The sequence below is a fragment of the Rousettus aegyptiacus genome, unplaced genomic scaffold, assembly GCF_014176215.1.
Source record: "Rousettus aegyptiacus isolate mRouAeg1 unplaced genomic scaffold, mRouAeg1.p scaffold_m13_p_11, whole genome shotgun sequence".
NCBI lineage: Eukaryota > Metazoa > Chordata > Mammalia > Chiroptera > Pteropodidae > Rousettus > Rousettus aegyptiacus.
Window position 1 is genome coordinate 42,115,304 of NW_023416286.1, and position 18,902 is coordinate 42,134,205.

The 18,902-nt window shown below is 41.6% G+C and overlaps 1 protein-coding gene across 3 annotated transcripts; it reads left to right on the forward strand.

The window, feature by feature from the left end:
* The first annotated feature begins 1,273 nt into the window (after positions 1-1,273).
* Positions 1,274-18,323, forward strand: ERLIN2 (ER lipid raft associated 2). 3 transcript variants are annotated; one of them, XM_016155234.2, is made up of 12 exons: positions 1,274-1,364; positions 2,617-2,738; positions 4,010-4,091; positions 5,106-5,152; positions 6,889-6,950; positions 7,106-7,231; positions 10,405-10,478; positions 10,637-10,695; positions 11,221-11,312; positions 12,220-12,309; positions 14,190-14,269; positions 14,696-18,323. In XM_016155234.2, exons 2-12 carry the CDS (start codon positions 2,632-2,634, stop codon positions 14,894-14,896), a joined length of 1,020 nt encoding a protein of 339 aa, XP_016010720.1. In that variant the 5' UTR covers positions 1,274-1,364; positions 2,617-2,631; the 3' UTR covers positions 14,897-18,323. The 3 variants fall into 3 exon arrangements, with proteins under 3 accessions (XP_016010720.1, XP_016010721.1, XP_016010719.1); XM_016155235.2 differs by lacking the exon at positions 1,274-1,364 and adding an exon at positions 1,377-1,806; XM_016155233.2 differs by lacking the exon at positions 1,274-1,364 and adding an exon at positions 1,377-1,780.
* The last annotated feature ends 579 nt before the right edge of the window (positions 18,324-18,902 follow it).

An 18,902-nucleotide genomic window follows, 5' to 3' on the forward strand; every position in this document is an offset into this window, starting at 1 on the left:
AGGCTCCATTTCCTGGGCTGGTAAACCCTAGTACTTCCACTTCTCTTACTCATTCACTCAACTATAAAATAAACAGTTAAGCATACAATGCTGAGTTGTATCACTGAGCAATATCTGATAGAATCAGTCAGAAGAATGGCAAACTGGAGGGTAGAGGTGATTTGCAATGGGGAGAGGAGAGACAATGTCTGGGGGCTTAACCATTTATACTGAAACCTCCCAAAACAAATTCACCCAAAACAAACTCAGGGTGAATCCCAAGCGAATCGCAAGCAGCCATGCCTGGAAAACCTACACTTTCCTTTTCCTCGTGTCCTAAATCTAACACCACCAGCCATCTGTCCTGTGTAAAAGCTTTTCTTTACTGACTCTTTTCTCTTCTGCAAACAACATAACTTCCATGGCTGAATTAGACATGCCCAAAGGAATGTTACTGAACAGTGAAAACCGTGGAAGACATGAGGCCTTTAGCAGACAAAATACAAGCCTAGATCCTGGTCCTGGCTCCACTCTGCCTTCCTTCCGTTTTCACTGAGCACCTAAGCACCTAGAACGCTGAAGAGAAGATGCAGTCCCTGCCCTTAGGGAACTTACAGTCTAGCTAGGGAGACATGAAGTGCACAAGCCAGGTGATCTATGGCAGAAGTTACAAAGACAGTTAAGCTCCTGACATTAAGGAAGCACCGGGGAGGCTTTCATCCATTGTTACCCTCACACCTCACTGAATTTAGATTTTGTTCACTAAAAATGGAATAATAATCCTTCTTAATCTACTTTATGATGCTGTGGGGACCTCAAAGGCCAAAGCTCCTAGAAAAAGAGGGTGATTCAAAGCAGGGACTGTTGATTAGCGACGTAATGGTGCTAATTTGCACTTTTAAAGATGTGTTTCATTCAAAGGTGCTATAGAGAAGCGGAGAGCAGAGAATGATTGCGAATAGCTGGTATCTGCTCCGAAGAAAAAAACAAATAGGCCTGACAACGTGGAGGGGAATCTGGAGTAATCTCCAAAGTCAAAACCTCAGAAAGTGACAAGCTCACCACCCGCAGCCACTCGCGTCCTCTCCGGGGTCATTCCCCAGGCGCTCCGCACCACCCCCACCCCTGAAATCCTAGACCCGGGTCTCTGACAGCCCGGACCTTGTCCCGGGCACCCCCTGGCGGCCAACCGCGCACAGTGACCTTTCAGGACGCGGGGGCGGGGCTGATGAAGTAGGGAGGGAAGGGGGTGTGATCTTCTCGCGTGAACTAATGGCGTCATCGAAGCGACGGGCCCGGAAGGAAGTGGCGGGCTGAGGGGTGTGGCGGTTTCTGCGGTTGCACTGGGGTTCGGACGAGTACGGCGCGCCTGGAGGGACAGCCTGGTACGCGGCCCCCGCCCCTTAGTGAGCGCACTGGGCCTAGCTGCGGCCTCCGCCGAGCTGATCAGCGATTCTCCTCGGCCCCCGCCCCAGCAGCCTCTTCTTCCTCTGGAGCAAGAAAGCAATCCGTCTCTGTCCCGTCCCTACCCGCAATCACCCAGGCGGGATCGCGCTAAGGCTCTTGGAGCCCCAGCCCCTACTTAGGGCGCTTGGAACGCGTAACCTCTCAGAAGAGGACAGGGAAGGGGCCCGAGGTGGGGCGGGAGTGATCTCGGAAGGGAAGGGCATTTGCAAAAAGGACGTGGCTGCAAATCGGTTGCTGGAGGCCGCCACAGTAAAATAAGCGTCTCGAAGATGTCTGCGCCCGACTTCTATTGGACCCAGGAGGCAGAATGCACGCCTTGCGCGGGTTGGCCCAGGCACGCCTGACTGTGAACTTTGCTGTGTAATCCTACTTTTTGCAGAGCATTCAGTATTCAAGAAATGAGTTCGTAGAAGCCAACTGTTTCTCATCCTGGTGCCCGAACGCAGACCCAGGAGTCCAGAGTCTTTGCAGTCTGGGGAACCCCCTTTCTCCTCTAACTATGGGCTTGGGGACCTGTCAGGTGCAAAGTACCAGTCGGGTATATGGGAGGGAGTGTGGCTTCAGTCTTATTCAGAGCCCTCTCCCTTATAGGGCCAAAGGAATAACTGGGAAGGTGGGCAGACAGAAGGCGGAGAATCCTACCTTAGACTCTGATGCTGTCGCTGTCGCTCTAGCATCTGAAAGGAGTAAATAATGGTTTCCTTTGAAGTGGCAGGCAATTAGGACTGGGAGGCTTTGACCAGAATTACATGCCACAACTGCCTGTCATTTGACTTCCCCTGTAATTTGGGCCAACACACTGCAGCTGCCTCTCTTCCTTTTACTAGTATGAGTGGCTCCAGTGATGGCACATTCATGTTCACAGAAAAAGCTATGTACTGAACACTGCCCAATTAACATTGATTCTCCCTTGGGTCGTGGCTGTGTCCAGAACTGTATCCAGAACCACTGCTTCTCCAATGAGGTGGATAACGGAATTCCACAGTTAAGGAATGGGACCGTTTACTGAGAGCAAAGATGAAGAGAGTTGTAGATCTAGCCTTGTGTTCATACTACCAACAGGCTGGTTATGAGCCACTACAGGGAACTCAGTTTGATGAGGTACTCTCCTGTCATAACTTGTCTCCTGCAGGGCAAACCATACACGTTTTCCCATATCTTTTTCCCTAGGATAAAGCTTCACTGATGGCTCAGTTGGGAGCAGTTGTGGCTGTGGCTGCCGGTTTCTTTTGTGCATCTCTCTTCTCAGCTGTGCACAAGATAGAAGAGGGACATATTGGGGTATATTACAGGTAAGGCAGAGACAGGGAGAAGCTTGCAATTTCCTGTTAAACGACTCTTTCTTAGTCACCACTGTCTAGCAGGTTCTGCTAAATAGTTATTTTTATGTTTTGTTAAATCTGGGAGTCTTTTAGATTGTGCTCTTGTGTCAGTTACCGTGGGGAGGGGAGTACATATATGAACTGTGTGTGTATACACATATATAAATGTAAATGTAAAATTTAGTAGCCTAAGTTGATGCCATTGATGGTGATTTAGAGACAAAACCTAAAGGAAACCAAATCATCTGTGAAACACTTTCTCCTACATCCCTTTGGGCATCTTGGTGCCACAAGGTTACCTCTGATGGATACCAGTTTTTGATGGCAACTTAAGATAGCCTGCTCTGCAAATTTGGACCTACTCTTTAAAATTAGCATTTCAGAAAAAATGAAAGAGCCTGCTGATTGATTTATATCAATCAAGGCAAGCCCTGGAATAGTGGTTCTTACAATAAAGGAGCCTATTATGTCATTGTTTATTTTATTGCTTTTTTAAATGTATCTTTTACTTCACAATGTAAACCAAAGAAGCTCTTAAAAATCTCAGATTACTTTCCTTTTAGTAAACTCCATAACCAGGTTTTTTGCTGTAAGTCTTTATGACCCCTTCTTACATGTACCCTGTGATGCTTATTTCTGGATTGCTTTCTAGTAAGTTCTGAAAGTCTGTTTGGGTTTTCCTCTCCCCTTTAATTATTTCTCCCTACCATCTGCTTATATGTCCCCCAAAAAGACCTTTAATTTCATTATTATATACATATAACTTGATTAAAAAGGTAACTCTATTGCCAAAAACATATTTAAATGATTTATAAAGTGTGCTTTCAATTATTCTTTTGGTTGTTGATGTCCCTGGATTCCAACATTAGTGCAGTTCATAGATAACTGTGTTCCTGGATTTAACTGCCTAAATGGGTTGCCACAAGCTCAACGGATATAACAAAGTAAAACAGACTTCCTCTCAAGTATAGCCAGGAATTTTGCTTCCTTTATTTCACTTAACTGTGTGCTGAACTTTTTTTGCTGCAAAAGCATGAATAATGGTTTTATGTTTTACCATTAGGTTTCCTAGAATATTAGGGTCTAGCCAGGAGGAAGAAAGGGATCTATAGACGTGGCTCTGGCACTTGTCACTCTATACTAAACATTTATGGGGCTGAAAGGAAAGTTGGCCCACTCAATATTAATGTAATAGGTACCTCTTGCTAAATTGAACCTGCCTCTCTCTTCCTCCTCTGCAGAGGCGGTGCCCTGCTGACTTCCACCAGCGGCCCTGGTTTCCATCTCATGCTCCCTTTCATCACATCATATAAGTCTGTGCAGGTATACTTGGCTTATGTGGTATGGCTGGATGACTGCAGATTTGGAGTGTTGACTAATGCATGATTTGGAATTATTTAGCAATTGGATGAGTATAATGCCTTTTCAAGGAATCATTTAAGAATAAGTGTGTGTGTGTGTGTGTGTGTGTGTGTAGAATGAGGCTCTGGACCATTTACTCTGGAGCTTTACTTGATTGTTGAAATAGTTAAATGGAGTCCTTGCCTTGGCCCATCAACCTCAGCTGGGAATTATTTCTTCACTTCAAGACAAATCTAGAGAAGAATCTGTTGTGAATGTACAGAAGGAAAAGTAGGGTGTATGTGTCTGTGTGTTTTAAATTTCAGGCTACCAAAATAGATGGAAATAAAACATGGTCATTTTGCTGGTTCTTGTTTGAACTTCAGAGATGTGAACATAATTTTAGGGGTGGGGAAAAGGGAAGTTGAACTTGGTGAAGAAAAATTACAAATAAAATAGGAGTAGGATTAATTATGACAAAGCTAAAACCTACCTAAGTTAGACTATCCATCTTTGAAGTATGTCAAATATCCTGGGATTCCTCATCAGCTTTTTTCTTATAAATTTCTTCTACCATGTACTCTGCTTTATGGTTTTCAAAGTGCATTCATGCATATTATCTCATTTGAGTTTCATAGTAATCCTGAGAATGAGCTGAGCAGGTCTTATAGGCTGAGATAGGTTAAGTAAAGAATCTGCTATTTCAAGGACAGTAAATAGAAGTCTTAGGACTCCTAGTCCAGGGTCTTTTTCACTGAACCATTATTACCCAGCTAATTCATTTGGTGGTTCACTTACAATGAAGCTGGGTAGGAACTTTGCTTGGAAGTCTCACACTCTATAAGTCAGAAGGATTCAGTGAGGTATTCGTGTTTAGCGAAGACGAAGCTCAACCCAAATAGGTATTCAAGGACAAGGCCATTTGGGATTCCAAAAATAAGTTTCTTTGTTGGTCACTGCCCATCTTACAGAATTTTATGTCTCTTATATTTCCAGACCACGCTGCAGACAGATGAGGTGAAGAATGTACCTTGTGGGACTAGGTAAGGTGCTTGGAATAAAGCTATTAAACCCAAATAAGAGGAAGGACTATCTGGCTGGCTGCAGTAAGAGATAGTGAAAAGAGAGGCACCCCTTCTTGATTTTACCAAGTTCCCTGCCCTTTGTTCTGATTCAACTAAGTGGTAGAATGCAGAGAAAAATTACAGAAGGTAGACAAGTTTGAGAGGGCCTTGACTGTCATGATAAGAAGTTTAGGCTTTTTCTGTTAGAAGTGAGGATCCTCTAAAGGCTTTTAAATAAATGACTTGATAAAGGAAAATATAACTTTAACATAACTAACTATGGGGAATATCTTAATGGTGGGGGAAGACTTAGGGGCAGGAATTCGAATTCTAAAGATGACACCACTATAATTGGTCCTGCTGAAAAGTAAAGAAGGTCTAATCTGGGATAGAGTAACAAAGTAAACAACACCTCAGAGAAACATTCAGACAGATCCCAAATTGGGACCTCCCGCAGGATAACTGGCCTGATTCTCAGCACAAAGTTGTATTTGGAGGGGCATTGGGTTGAAAAGGAAACCTAAAAATCATAAACAGATATAATGGTGAGCCTTGATTAGAACCTGGTCCAAAAATAACAGCTGTAAAAGACATGATGGAACTGTATTAATCAGCTTGGGCTGCCATAACAGAATACCACAGACTCGGTGGCTTAAACAACAGGAATTTATTTTCTCACAGTTGTAGAAGCTCAAAGTCCAAGATCGAGGTACTAGCAGGGTTGGTTTCTGGAAGCCTCTCTTCCTGGCTGGAAGGTGGCTACCTGGCTGTGTCCTCACAGGGCCTTTCCTCTATACACAGGTACAGGAGAACAAGATCTCTGGTGTCCTTTCTTCCTTTCCTTTACCAATCCAATTGGATTAGGGCCCCACCCTTATGACCTCATTTAGCCTTAATTACCTCCTCAAAGGCCCTGTCTTCAAATATAGTCACATTGGGCGTTAGAGTTTCAACATATGGATCTTGGAGGCACATAATTCAGTCTAATAAGAATCACCGTGGAAATTTGAATCATTGGATATTAGATAATATTAAGGAATTATTGTTGATTTTCTTAGGTTTGGGAATGGTTTTGTGACTGTGTAAGAGAAAGTCGTTATTTTTGGGTGATGTTCGCTAAAATATTAAGGGGTAAAGTATCATGACTATAACTTTGAAATGTTCAGCAAAAAAAGTAGATCAGTCAATAAGGTAAAATGTGAACAGTTGTTAAATTTCAGCAGTGGTATATGAGTGTTCTGCTAGTCTTTCAACTTTTCTGTATGTTTCAGATTTTTAAAAAATGACTAGGGGAACAGGAAAGTGCTGAACTATGCTGAACTGTCATGAAAGGGAAGTGAGAAACGGTGACCATAAAATTCCAGTGACCTTTTAAGTTCTGAGAACTCCTCAACTTTATTTAGTCTTTTCCTTTCAATTGGTTCCTTTAATCAAAAGGCATTTTGGATTCAAAAGATATGAACTATTCTTTTCTTACTGGCATCTCAAAAGTTTCACTTTTTTCTTGGCAGAATTATTTTTAGGAAGTGTGCTGACTCGGGAGAGTGTATTCTTGCTATAAGCTCTGAAGATCTATTTGGAGATCTAATATGCCTTCTGAGCTCTCATAAACTGTTTTCCTTTTCTGATAAGTCGCACATCTTATTCCATCACCTAGGAGACTGCACTATTCCAGAGCTCATTAATGACTTGTTTGTCCATTCTTCCTCTAATAGCGGTGGTGTGATGATCTACTTTGACAGAATTGAAGTGGTCAACTTCCTGGTCCCAAACGCAGGTATGTTTTTCCAGTTTACCCTGAAAGTACTCAGCGTACTTTCCCCAGCATACCACCCCAGTGTCTGCTGCAGTACCTCAGGAAGGGAAAACTACTGTCTGAGGAAGTTTTGAGTCCTTCTTTTTCCTAATCTGAAATTTCTCCTTCCCTCCCAGTGTATGATATAGTGAAGAACTATACTGCCGACTATGATAAGGCTCTCATCTTCAACAAGATCCACCATGAACTGAACCAGTTTTGCAGTGTGCATACGCTTCAAGAGGTCTACATAGAGCTCTTTGGTAAGAAAGCCTCTTCTGATCATAGCCTGCCTTAGCAGCCCTGCTCCTTTGCACTGCCTGCTTCTGAGCTACCCACAGAGTAGGATGCGTACTGATAGATAGGAGGTGTTAAAGAAGCCAGTGCTCACAAAGGGCATTCCTAGAAAATACCGATGACAAGGAAAGGTCATGAGAGTAGTTGACCTTTGGGCACAGGAGTAACAGTGGACTACATACAGGACTTCTGGCCTGAATCAGAGGACTGGAATGGAAATGTGTTTCCATGGTCCCTAAAACATCATTCTGTACTGAAGACAATCTCAGTTCTAAAAGAGCCTTAGAGATTATCCAGCCCAACATCCTCATTTTAAGATAAGAGTACTGAAGTGCAAAGAGAAAAAGTCATAGAGATGGTTTGTAGTAGCTGAAGCTAGACCTTCCCTCTCCTGGTTCTTACTTTGTATATTTCCCACTACATCACACTGAATGAAGGGCTCCCAGGAGAGGGTGATGAGAATATTACGTCACATTTAATTCTAGAACTGAGACCAGGACCATAGCTACTTATAGTTCCTAGAACCTTTATGGTTTTTTGTTTGTTGTTTGTTTACCCTATATCTATAGAGATTAATAGGAAAAAGCTTAAAACAGAAAGGATCCATGTGCTTAAGTAGACACTTCTCATCTTGTTTACCTGGTCAAAGTAAACATAGCCTAACTTCAGCAGCAAAAGAAAGAAACATTTCAGCAATGTTACAATTCTTTTGTGGTAGAATATTCTTATTTAAACTTGCTGCTAGAAGTTTTCTAGTAGCCAGTGCTAAAAGTAAATGGATTTTTCAACCCATAGCATAAGTGTTCTTGATACTAAGACTAGACAGTAATATTTCCCAGGTATCTTCATTAAAAAGACCCTGATTGAGAACATTTTTTCAAGTAGGCAGGAGGAATCATTGACATTACACGTGATCTTAATTAAACAAAAAACCTCTGCACCATGTTTCAGATTTGGGGAATTGTCAGATCACTTTTAATTTTTCTGCTGGAGAAAATAAATCTAAATTCACTCTATAGGGTTTAGATTTATTTTACTGAGTTTGGGTTCAGTGTGCTTTTAAGAAAATTGTGATAAATTTTCTATTGATTTTTTTTTACCTCAAACTGATAGACTTTTATAAAATATTAGTTTTCTCTCTAGCCATTGTTTTAGAACTTGTGCCATTAAATGAACATTTCAACACATTTGAAACAACAAAAGACAAAAGATCTCTAATTTCCGTGAAAAGAAAATTAAAAGGTGAAATAATTTTGCATTAGAAAACTTCTTACTGTCTTAAAGATAAACTTAATAGCTTAGTAAATTATAGCTTCTTGTACAGAGGAGCTGAGAAAATGTATTTGTTTGAAATTTTTTCCTTTTTAAAGTTCATTCTTGCGAACAAGCACCATTTTGCTTAGAAAGTATTTGCTTCCTTAAAGGAGAAACTTGAATCTCTAATCCTATTTCTAAAATGTCAAAGGGTTTTCTCTAGTTCCCTCCTCTAAGGATTCCTAGCCCTGACTTTCAACATAACTGCATAATTCTCATCACTGCTTACTCTGATGCCTCCTCTTTGCACATTTTATAAAAATATTATCTAATACTTGTTCAGAAGTTCATCTGAAGAACCTTTTTGTGTACACTTAGTGATATAACTTAATCAGCATTGATCAGCGTAATTGTAACATATAAATGACTTATTGCCAGTATTACTTTGGTGAGAAACTACTTTGTAAAATATTTCTTCCAAATTTTCCTAGAAAGTTATTAGCCTAGGGCCACAGGTTTCTACCTTGAGTCAGATATAATTTGGTCTAATAAATGAGTGTGTTATTATGAACTCAAAGCAGGTACAAGCCATCTCACTTAAAGCTTGGTGAGTTTCCTATTTAAAATGGAAAATATGAAATATGATGTTTATCTCTAGTCAAATTGTTAAACCCATATCAAGTGTGAGGCACTGCCTTTATGAGAATTTCTCCCTCACTGCTGAGAAGCTTTTGAGAGTATATCCAATATATGGAACCATTAAAACCTCTTGCTTAATGATATGACAGTTGAAGAAAGCACTATTTTATACCCTAACCATCAAAGCATAATAATTAAGTAAGTTCATTGTTTTAATTATTAACTAGCCAAAGCACATCTCTGAAATGACATGGACAGCACCAGTTTGGACATCTGTAAAGGCAGGAGTTATACTTCCTGTTTCTCAGAGGCTCCCATTTAGGCACAGGTGACCAAGAACGGCCACTTATAGCAGATGGCAGCTGACAATAGGGAGGTGATTTAAATTTACCTGTCCTGGCCTGGTTTCTTGGATTCTCTTTCTTGATGTCCTTTTAGGATCTTATTGAGGATCTCATGGGCAGGGGGCAGGGAAGAGAAGGCCCAGGCCAGAGAAGGCAGCCTGGTGCTGCTGTCCTGGGATCACAGCTGGAAGGGAGGTCAGTTGTAGCCCTTCCTACATTTGACTGTGAAACAGCTCGCATGTGCTTTCCAGACAAAGGAAACAGGACCAAAGCAAACAACACATCAAAAGACTTGGGCTCATTTCCAGAACTGTAAATTTTTATTTTTCCCTTGTGTTATTTGATGGAGTTCCTGATGGAAATAGTCTTCCTTGGGGCTTTTCTTGACGTCAGAATTTGTTGCTCTTTTAGAAACTTCTAAAATTACTAGATTTAATGTGCTCAGCTCTTTTCAACATACCTGACATAGCCATTCTACCTTCCTTCTTCATGAAAACTGCATTCCTGCCTTCTGTTTTGCTCCTGTTGTCTGGGAAAAAGCTGCCACCTGACTCAAGAAGTATGCTAGCATTGTTGTTTATTCTTTAAAAAAAAAAAAAAAAAAACTCAATTCCCTTTTGGGCAAGGTTGATATTTTCAACAACCTAGGTGATTCTATCTTGAGGACCCAGGAAAAGGATACTCTCACATCTAGCCTATGGAAAGGAACTGTGTAGCCATGTTGCTCCAAAAGTCTTGCTGGGGATCTTTAGATTTCCAGGCTATGGTAAGCACTTTACTTTGGGAAGACCTTTGCCTATCATTCCTGAGTTGATGTTTTAGTTTGTACTCTGCCCCCTGTACTTACGTCAGCCCTGTCTAGAAAGTGTGACAACTCCTTTTACTGTCTTTCTCGATTCCAGATCAGATTGATGAAAATCTCAAACTGGCTTTGCAACAGGACCTGACTTCCATGGCCCCTGGGCTTGTCATCCAAGTAAGCATTGCCACCGTGGGAGTGTCCCCCTGATGAAGGTGCATCCCCTCTTCCAAGGGATGCCCTTTCTGTGCAGGAAGATCGAGAACCAGTGGGGGCTGCTTAGGTTCCTCATCGCCCTCACCATCCCATCAGGTGCTATTTTTATCCTTCTCCAGGCCGTGCGAGTGACAAAGCCCAATATACCTGAGGCGATCCGCAGAAATTACGAGTTGATGTGAGTATATCCTCTGCCTGAGTTATCACCACGACTCTCTCCCACTTCCCATTTCATCCCACTCAGAGTTAACTGAAGTCGTGCCAGGCTTTTATTCCCCTTCTTGAGTATTTGTCATAGCCCATTAAACTGTAGGATGAAGCAGGCATGTCAGGACAATCATCTGGGCCCCGTAACTATGATTGAGAACCACAGAGCAGCCCTTTTGAGCAGTGATGCTTTTAAAGGGGCCAGGGGGCCTTGTTTGTGCTTCATGGCTCATGCCAAAGAAGATAGGAGGGAAATAGGATTAAGTAGGCAGGCAGGTGTATTTTACTAAAATGAATTATGCTTTAGTTCCTGCAAATGAGTTATTTTGGAAAAGGAGAGCCATGTTATTGTCAGCAACAGATCTGCTTTTACCTGGGACATAGAATGGCCTAGGAGAGAGTAAGAAATCAGAGTTTGGCTTCTCCAGAGGACAGTGAAGTTTCTCTGAAGTTTTTCCACAATGGCCTCACAACTGCATACTTTTCTCCACTTCAGGGAAAGTGAGAAGACAAAGCTTCTCATTGCAGCCCAGAAACAGAAGGTGGTGGAGAAGGAAGCTGAGACAGAACGGAAGAAGGCCCTCATTGGTTGGAATGGGGTTCTGTGATCCCCTTTCAGGGCAGAAGGGCTGGGATGGTGGGAAGATTTGAGGAAGCCTCAGGCACTGTTAGACCACATGGTTCTCCAAGCCTTTTCCACATATAGGGGTGACAGTCATACTCCCAGAAGCAAAGCTGAACAGCACATATTTCTTTCTTATAAATATATTGTCAGATCGTGATCAAGGGCAATGAGTTTTGAGTTTCCACATATCTCTTAAATGAAAGGAGCCTTTCCTGTTAATTCTTAATTCATAATGATAATGGCTAATACTTATTGAGCACTTACTATGAGCCATGTACTTTTCTAAGTACTTATATGTGAATTTCCTCACTCCTCACAACCAGCAGGTGAGGGAAGCACTATTGTTAACCTCACTTTACTGAGCCAAAGCACAGAGGTTAGATAATATGTCCAAAGTCTTATATGGCAAGTAAGTGGTGGAACTGGAATTCAAATACAGGGACTCTGCCCCAGAACCTTGGTTCTTAACCGCTACACTAACCTATTAACAAACCTGACTGCTTCCTTAACTAAAGTGGCAGAAGGACACTTTTTAGAGGATACCTTACTCCTTAAATATTCCTTTGAAAGAAATATCCTGTGATTTAGGAGAGAGGTTAGGGCCTATTCCTTGCTTTCATTGGAGAAATGATTCATTTCCTTTGGGCCTACATCTCCCCAGTTATTATCTTGTGCTGACATCGTCGTTTGTGCTTAGTAGTACACTCCATCTCTGCCCATTTATGCTGGTCAGGGCTGCTCTCTGGGGCCAGTGGCTCTCTGAGCTTACCCACACTCATGCATCAGGAGCTCAAGTCAGGTGAAAGGGGAAATTGAGTCATACTTTTGAAATATCAGAGCTCTAACCCTTTTTCAACTTCAATGACATAGAGGCAGAAAAAGTGGCTCAGGTTGCAGAAATCACCTATGGACAGAAAGTGATGGAGAAGGAGACCGAAAAGAAGATTTCAGAAATTGAAGGTGAGCAGAAGTGAAATTAATGCCTGAGTTTTCCTCAGACCCCACCTCATGGCAAGCGGGTGGGAGAGTCCCTTCGTTTGCTTTTTATTCTCTGTTCTAAGATGTCACGATTTCTTTGGAATATCACTTTTTCTCAAGCTTTGACTTTGGGATAGACATGGGTCAGGCTACCATCAGTTTTCCACTTCAGAGGGCATTCATTTATTCAACAAATGTTAGTTGCGTGCCATCAGACGCTCTTATGTCAGGTGTCAGAAAAGAGAAAATCGCACAGTCCCTGCATCCTAGAGTTCAATATCTGGCATTGGAAATAAACTAGGACGCCAGGCCAAACATCAGCCCCTTCCCTCATGCCCTACCTGCTCCTCAGAAGTCCATAAACACCATAGCTCTGAGCCCTGTAGCTATTAAGCTAGGTAAGAAGAAGATGCCTTTTCAGCACCAACAACACTGGAGCTGGAGAGAAGTGTTCCTTTGCTGGCTCCTCTGAATATTATTCACCTTCAGTTCCCTGCCCCTCAGCTGTCACCTCATTCCCACCACCCACCTTTTCCTTCATATAATGCTTTATATCAAGCAAATTCTAGGACAAAAATGGGACCTCAAGGCCCGGCTTCAGGTTACAAAGTGCTGTGTCCAGTTGTATTCACTATGGGGCCTGTCAGGCTTTTCAGGGGCCCAGTGAGATCAGCAGCTTCTCATTAGGGAGCTCTTAGCAAAACAACACATATTTATTTCTTATTAATATGTGTCATTAGGTCCTGAGACCAGTTAAGTCAGCTGCATGCAACCAGAATCCCAGCCACACTACAGGCTCCTTCCACCCAGGGTCATGCTGAGGGGATGCAGTAAGAACCAACCTGACTGACCTTTCTTTGCAGGATTTTTGCTACAAATATTACTCACATGAGACTGGCCTCATTCCCAAGACAAGGAAGTAAATATCAAAAATTTTGCATCAACTTGACAGAAAGCTAGTCTCAGTGGAGTGTGAAAGTATATCGCTTGCATAGTAGAAGTTTAAATAGGTCTTAATCCAAACAGGTGTTAGTCTGGACCATGGCTTGTAATTCTCTTAGAGTTGTGCCAGTGTAACCACTGTTAATTAGAATCTTTTTGAAATGATCGATGGACATAAAAGGGAAATAAAGTTGGAGAGGGACTGAACTATTGTTTATGGCAGGGGCCCCCAGGCCCCAGGCTGTAAACTGGTACCGGTCCATGGTCTGTTAGGAACCGGGCCACACAACAAGAGGTGAGCAACAGGGGGCAAGCAAGCGAAGTTTCATCTGCATTTGCAGCTGCTCCCCAGCGCTAGCACCACCGCCTCATCTCCACCTCAGATCATTGAGCATTAGATTCTCATTGGAACACCAGTCCTGCCAAAATGATTGGGGACCACTGGTTTATGGTATACAGCCTCTGGCTGTATTCAGAACCTTCTTGTGCATCTCGCTTTTGCTGTGTAGCAAAGGAGAGGTGAGGTGGAAAGCTCTGAGAGTGGAGGTTGAGACGGAGTCCTTTCCCGTCTCGGAGCTACACACAGAGTGATAGGTGTGTAGAAACAAGACATGCCTCTGGGCAGCAGTGCTTTTCTCAGTAATGTCGTCAGAGATGTTAGTCACAGCAACAGACTTGCTCATAACTAGTCTCCACCACAGGGAGATGCTGTCAAAGCACTTTTTCATCTTGGTTCAGTGTCACAACTGGTGAAACAGGAAAAAATGCCTTTTTCCCCATTTCACAGATGAGGGAACCAAAGCACAGAGTAAAAATAGCAATCTCCCCCAGGTCATAGAGGCAATTGGGGAAAGTTACAGGGACCAGACCCAGTGTTCTGGTAGCCTCTGCAGTTCAGTTCACTGCATTCTCTCCCGCAGATGCTGCATTTCTGGCCCGGGAGAAGGCAAAAGCTGATGCTGAGTGCTATACTGCTATGAAAATTGCTGAAGCAAATAAGGTAAAGCCCCAGTGCCTTCTGGCAAAGAGAAGATATATTTGGGTATAAGCTGATAGTGTTTGAGTTCTGGGTGTTGGATGACCACCAATACCCAAAGGCCCTCGTGGCCAGAAGTGATGACTCCTGTGCTGTATGAGACAGGTACTTCCCTTTTCCTTAGCAGTGCCTTGATAGAAATGTAATTTTTGTGTTGAACATGAAAATTCCTAAAACTATTGCAGCTCCGGCCTTAAAGATCTGAGATTGCTTTCTCTTAGCGAAGTGGTTACCCTGTTACTAATGTAACAGTGAGACCAGAAAAAAGTAGAGAGGACATATGTGTCTGACAGAGACCCTCTCCTTGTGAGAAGCAAAAGGGTACCACCCAAAGTTTTCTCAATCTGGCTCTACCTAAGTCTTCTTTACTTTTTTTTTTTTTTTTAACAGCTGAAGCTGACCCCTGAATATCTACAGCTTATGAAGTTCAAGGCCATTGCTTCCAACAGCAAGATTTACTTTGGCAAAGACATCCCTAATATGTTCGTGGACTCTGCAGGCAATCTGGGCAAGCAGTTTGAGGGGCTAGCTGACAAGCTGAGTTTTGGCTTAGAAGATGAGCCCTTGGAGGCAGACACTGAGGAGAATTGAAAAAAATTTTATACCACCTCAGATGACATGTAAAGAGATCTTTATTTTTTAATGATTAACTAGGATGACCCTCCCTCCTACACTACCTTCTTTAACTCTCTTCCATGTACTGTGGTGCAAAAAGAAGAAATGGACTTAAATCTATTCCCCTGGGAAGGGAGGGCAGGGATTGATGATTTGGAGTTTTATTCAGGTAAGTAGGTTATATGACTTCTGTTAAGATTTGTAAACCATAGGGTTGAGCTTTGACCTCCAGATACTTATTTTTGACCTTCGAAGCTGGCTTAATTAGGGAGTGGGAGAAATAGAGAGTGTTGCCTATAGGAGATTCAACTTCCCTTTTTTGGGAAAATGCAGTCCAGTTTTCTCACCCTGCCTCTGAGGTGGGAGATGCCTGTGGGCAAGGCTCACAACTGAGCAAATATGTGCTTGTAAGTTTGCCAGGAGCTGTGGGGAAACAGCTGCAGAGTGTTTGGCTTTCCTGGCGTTTTTGTCAGTGCATAGGTTGTTACTTTAGAGGCACACTTGAGCCCTCATAAGGCAGAATTGGTGCTAGGTTTTGCAAGCTTTTCTATACACTACCCTCCTTGCCCTGGGGGCTTAAAGTGGTGGTTCTGACTACATTGCCAGAGTCAGGGTTTGGTCACCACCACACAATTCTTTTTAAAACTTTTCACCTATTCTGTGATTTGTTTTTGATTTTTCCTTTCAATCTGTTCATTGGCTCCAGTCAGCCTTAAGAAGACAGGAACAAACAACTCAAGTGTCTTAATAGCTGCTGAAGTGGGAACATTATGTCTTTTAGCCACTCTGGTACTTGACTTGACAAACGCTATATGTTCCTTGAGATCAAGTGTCTTTTTATTGCTGTGGAGATTCTACATTGATGAGCTCCTCCGGAAAAGAAAGGAGGGCCATCCAAAAGGTTTCCTAGTCTTATTGCCTGTGGCTTGTGCTGGGAGTATAAACATCACAGTGATAAAATGGAGCCCCTTCTCTAAGTAGCACGTGTATTTAATTCCAGGTCTCCAGGCAGCCACATGGGGTCACAGTGATGGTTCAGTCTCCAGAGACAGCTGTATAGCTAGCTATAGGTCAGGGTGCATGCCCCAAGTCCCGGGTTGGAAAGACTGCATGCACCAAAATCTGTTTAAATGTTTTCTTTTTCATTTCTAATTAAAAGTTTGAGTCATTGGGAGATTTGGGATGGGGGAGACCAAACATGAAAGAAAGGTTTTCTTATATCCTGGAACTGGAGTTGTGGGTGGGGCGGGCATCCAGCCTGTATAGCCCATGAGTTGTGTACCAAATTAAGTGGATGGCAGCTACCTGGAGTCGTGTTAACTTGCAAGCATGTTAGTGTTCTCCATGATAAGCTCTGGCTTAGAATTTGGCCTTGCTATTAGCTGTCTCCTAACCACCACCACCACCACTCGCCCACAAACAAACAAACAAACAAACAAACTCCCACTGTACCCCTCTTCCCTCGGTGAAACTGTGAATGCTGCTTTCTGGCACAGATTCTCCACCTCATTTTTGGTCCCGTGCCCAGACTTCTCTTTCATCAAATGGCCCCAGAACTCAGGCCAGCTTGCTCCTAAGTAGCAAGTTTGGATAGCATTCAGCCTGCCTAGGAAGAAACAAAGTGTTAACTCCTCTTAATTCAAATGTTACCCTTCTTTGTTCTAAACCTTGGGACTAGAATTTTGAAACCACTGGTCTTGATCACACTTTGTGCAGGCAGCCAAATGTTCCTGGGAGTGATGGCTTTGAATATGCTCAGGAGTCCTCTCAGAAGGCAGTCAATCTCCCAAGACCAACATAAGGTATCCATTATTAATATATACTCGCCTTCTTCCCATTTCAGTGCCATTGATCACTTGTTAGAAGCAACATGTCCAGCACCCCTGATTTACATATTTATCTGCTCCCTTTACTCTGAGACTTGTTAACTAGGCCTCAGAAAACACTACTTTACTAAGGTAGAATAAGGAGCAAAGATAACTCAGTCTCAGAATAGCACATTTGCTCAGGTTCTTACCCTAAAAGTCTCTCTAATACTAACATCCTATGATAGCTTATTGCTTACAGTAGATACCCTTTGACCACAGAAGAGCCTTAGTCAAGTCCTCCTGCACCTGCCTCCTCTATGTTAACATAGCTTCCTCATTAAACAAAAAAACCCGGAAATGTTGTAGTACCCATTTGTTTAAATCCAATGGTTGCACCCGCCTGAACAGTAAGATCATGAAAGTCAGCTGTTTCCTTAGCATGGGAAAATTAACCAATCTGTTTGTGTGACTTTGTTTCTTTAACACTGAAAAATCTGATCTTAACATTTGAATTCTAAACTCGTGAAATGTGACAGCCTGCAATTTTGTAGGCAGTAAAATCATGGCTGCTATTTATAAATGGAACTTCTCTCAAAATAAGTAACTGTTTATAAAATAGTTTTTTAGGATTTTCCAAGGAAAAGTCATGTTGGTTGAATGTTTCTCACTCATTAAACTTTACAGAAGTGATGTATATTCAGTACAGTTTTTAATTACTTTTTATATAAGGACAGAATATTTGCAAGGAAGCCAACATTTGTTAATAATTTTTATATGCCTAAAATTAATTTGGAGGGATATGTAATCATTAAGTTGAAGGACAAAAAAATCACTGAAAGAATTTTAGCAATACAGCAGGTCCTCAGATGACATTTCATTCAGCATAATTTCATTATAACGTTGATGCGACAGTAAGAACTTAACTCTTGTTTATAACAATTAGCCTCTGGTCAAATTGGTTTCATTTTTATGTGCAGTTTCACTTAAAGTCAAAGAACATATTGGCGATGTTAAGTGAGGACTTACTGTACATTGATCCAAAAAAAGTAGATGTTTTATAAATGATCTGTTGCAATTTCAGTGGGTCTGTCTTTCAACACTGGTAAGTTTATCATTCATAGAGTAAATACTGAAAATAAGATCATCATATTTACTGACTTACCTATTAAGTTCGAGGATAAAATGTACAGATGCTCTTCAGCATACAATGGGGTTCTGTCCCAATACACCCATCATAAGTTGAAAGTATCTTTAAGTTGAAAATGTATTTAATACACCTAACCTAACCTACTGATCATTATAGCTTAGCCTAGCCAACTTTATATATGCTCAGAACACTTACAGTAGCCTACAAAATGCTTTTGGGCAAAAGCATCTAACACAAAGCCTGTTTTATAATAAAGTGTTGAATGTCTTATGCAATTTATTATGCATATTGCTTTTGCAACATTGTAAAGTTAAAATATCATAAGTCAGGGACCATCTGTATCTTGGCTAGTGGCTACTCTGTGTACATAACTTAAGTACTTTACTTCTATTCAGTAAGTGTCTAGCCATTATTTCTATTGTTTCCTTATAAAAGAGGTAATAGCCAATCACTTTGTGTTTGTATTTCATTTCTGCTTTTGTGTAAGCTGGCGATAGAATAATCAAATTAATTCTACTTCTTAAGAGCCCCGAGGGCTTAATGACCTTCTTTGTAACTGAGAAATGATTCTTGATATATTAATCTATAGATAAATGATATACTGGATTAATTCCCTTGGGTTGATAGCTGGAGGAATTGTTTTGGACAACACTAAAGGTGTGAATTTATGTCTTAATTTTATTTTTAGTCTTGCTAAATAAAATAAGTCCGTATTTAGTTTTATTAAAGTAAATTTAGCAATAGCTAATATTAGAATAGGTAATATAAAGAAATAAAACATCCCTGCCTAGGAAATTGAGTATAAAATCACCCAAAAAATATATTTGGATGAATATGTATCCCCATTATCAATGTAGAAACACTAAACAACTAATTTGGGAACATGGCATAATTCTTGGTAGGTGCTATAGAGATTTATCATTTTAAAGAATCTATACACCACTGCACTTCTGCTCAAGAAGGCAGAGGTAATCTTCAATTGACCCAAAACTCATTATGATATCAATTCAGTGAGAAAGTCTCAGTC

Bases quoted from the DNA above. Each gene is read 5' to 3' on its own strand.
- ERLIN2 (XM_016155233.2), top strand. From the start codon at position 1,754: ATGCACGCCTTGCGCGGGTTGGCCCAG. The intron at 5,153-6,888 runs GTAAGGTGCTTG...TTCCTCTAATAG, and splicing joins AATGTACCTTGTGGGACTAG to CGGTGGTGTGATGATCTACT. The intron at 10,696-11,220 runs GTGAGTATATCC...TCTCCACTTCAG, and splicing joins CGCAGAAATTACGAGTTGAT to GGAAAGTGAGAAGACAAAGC.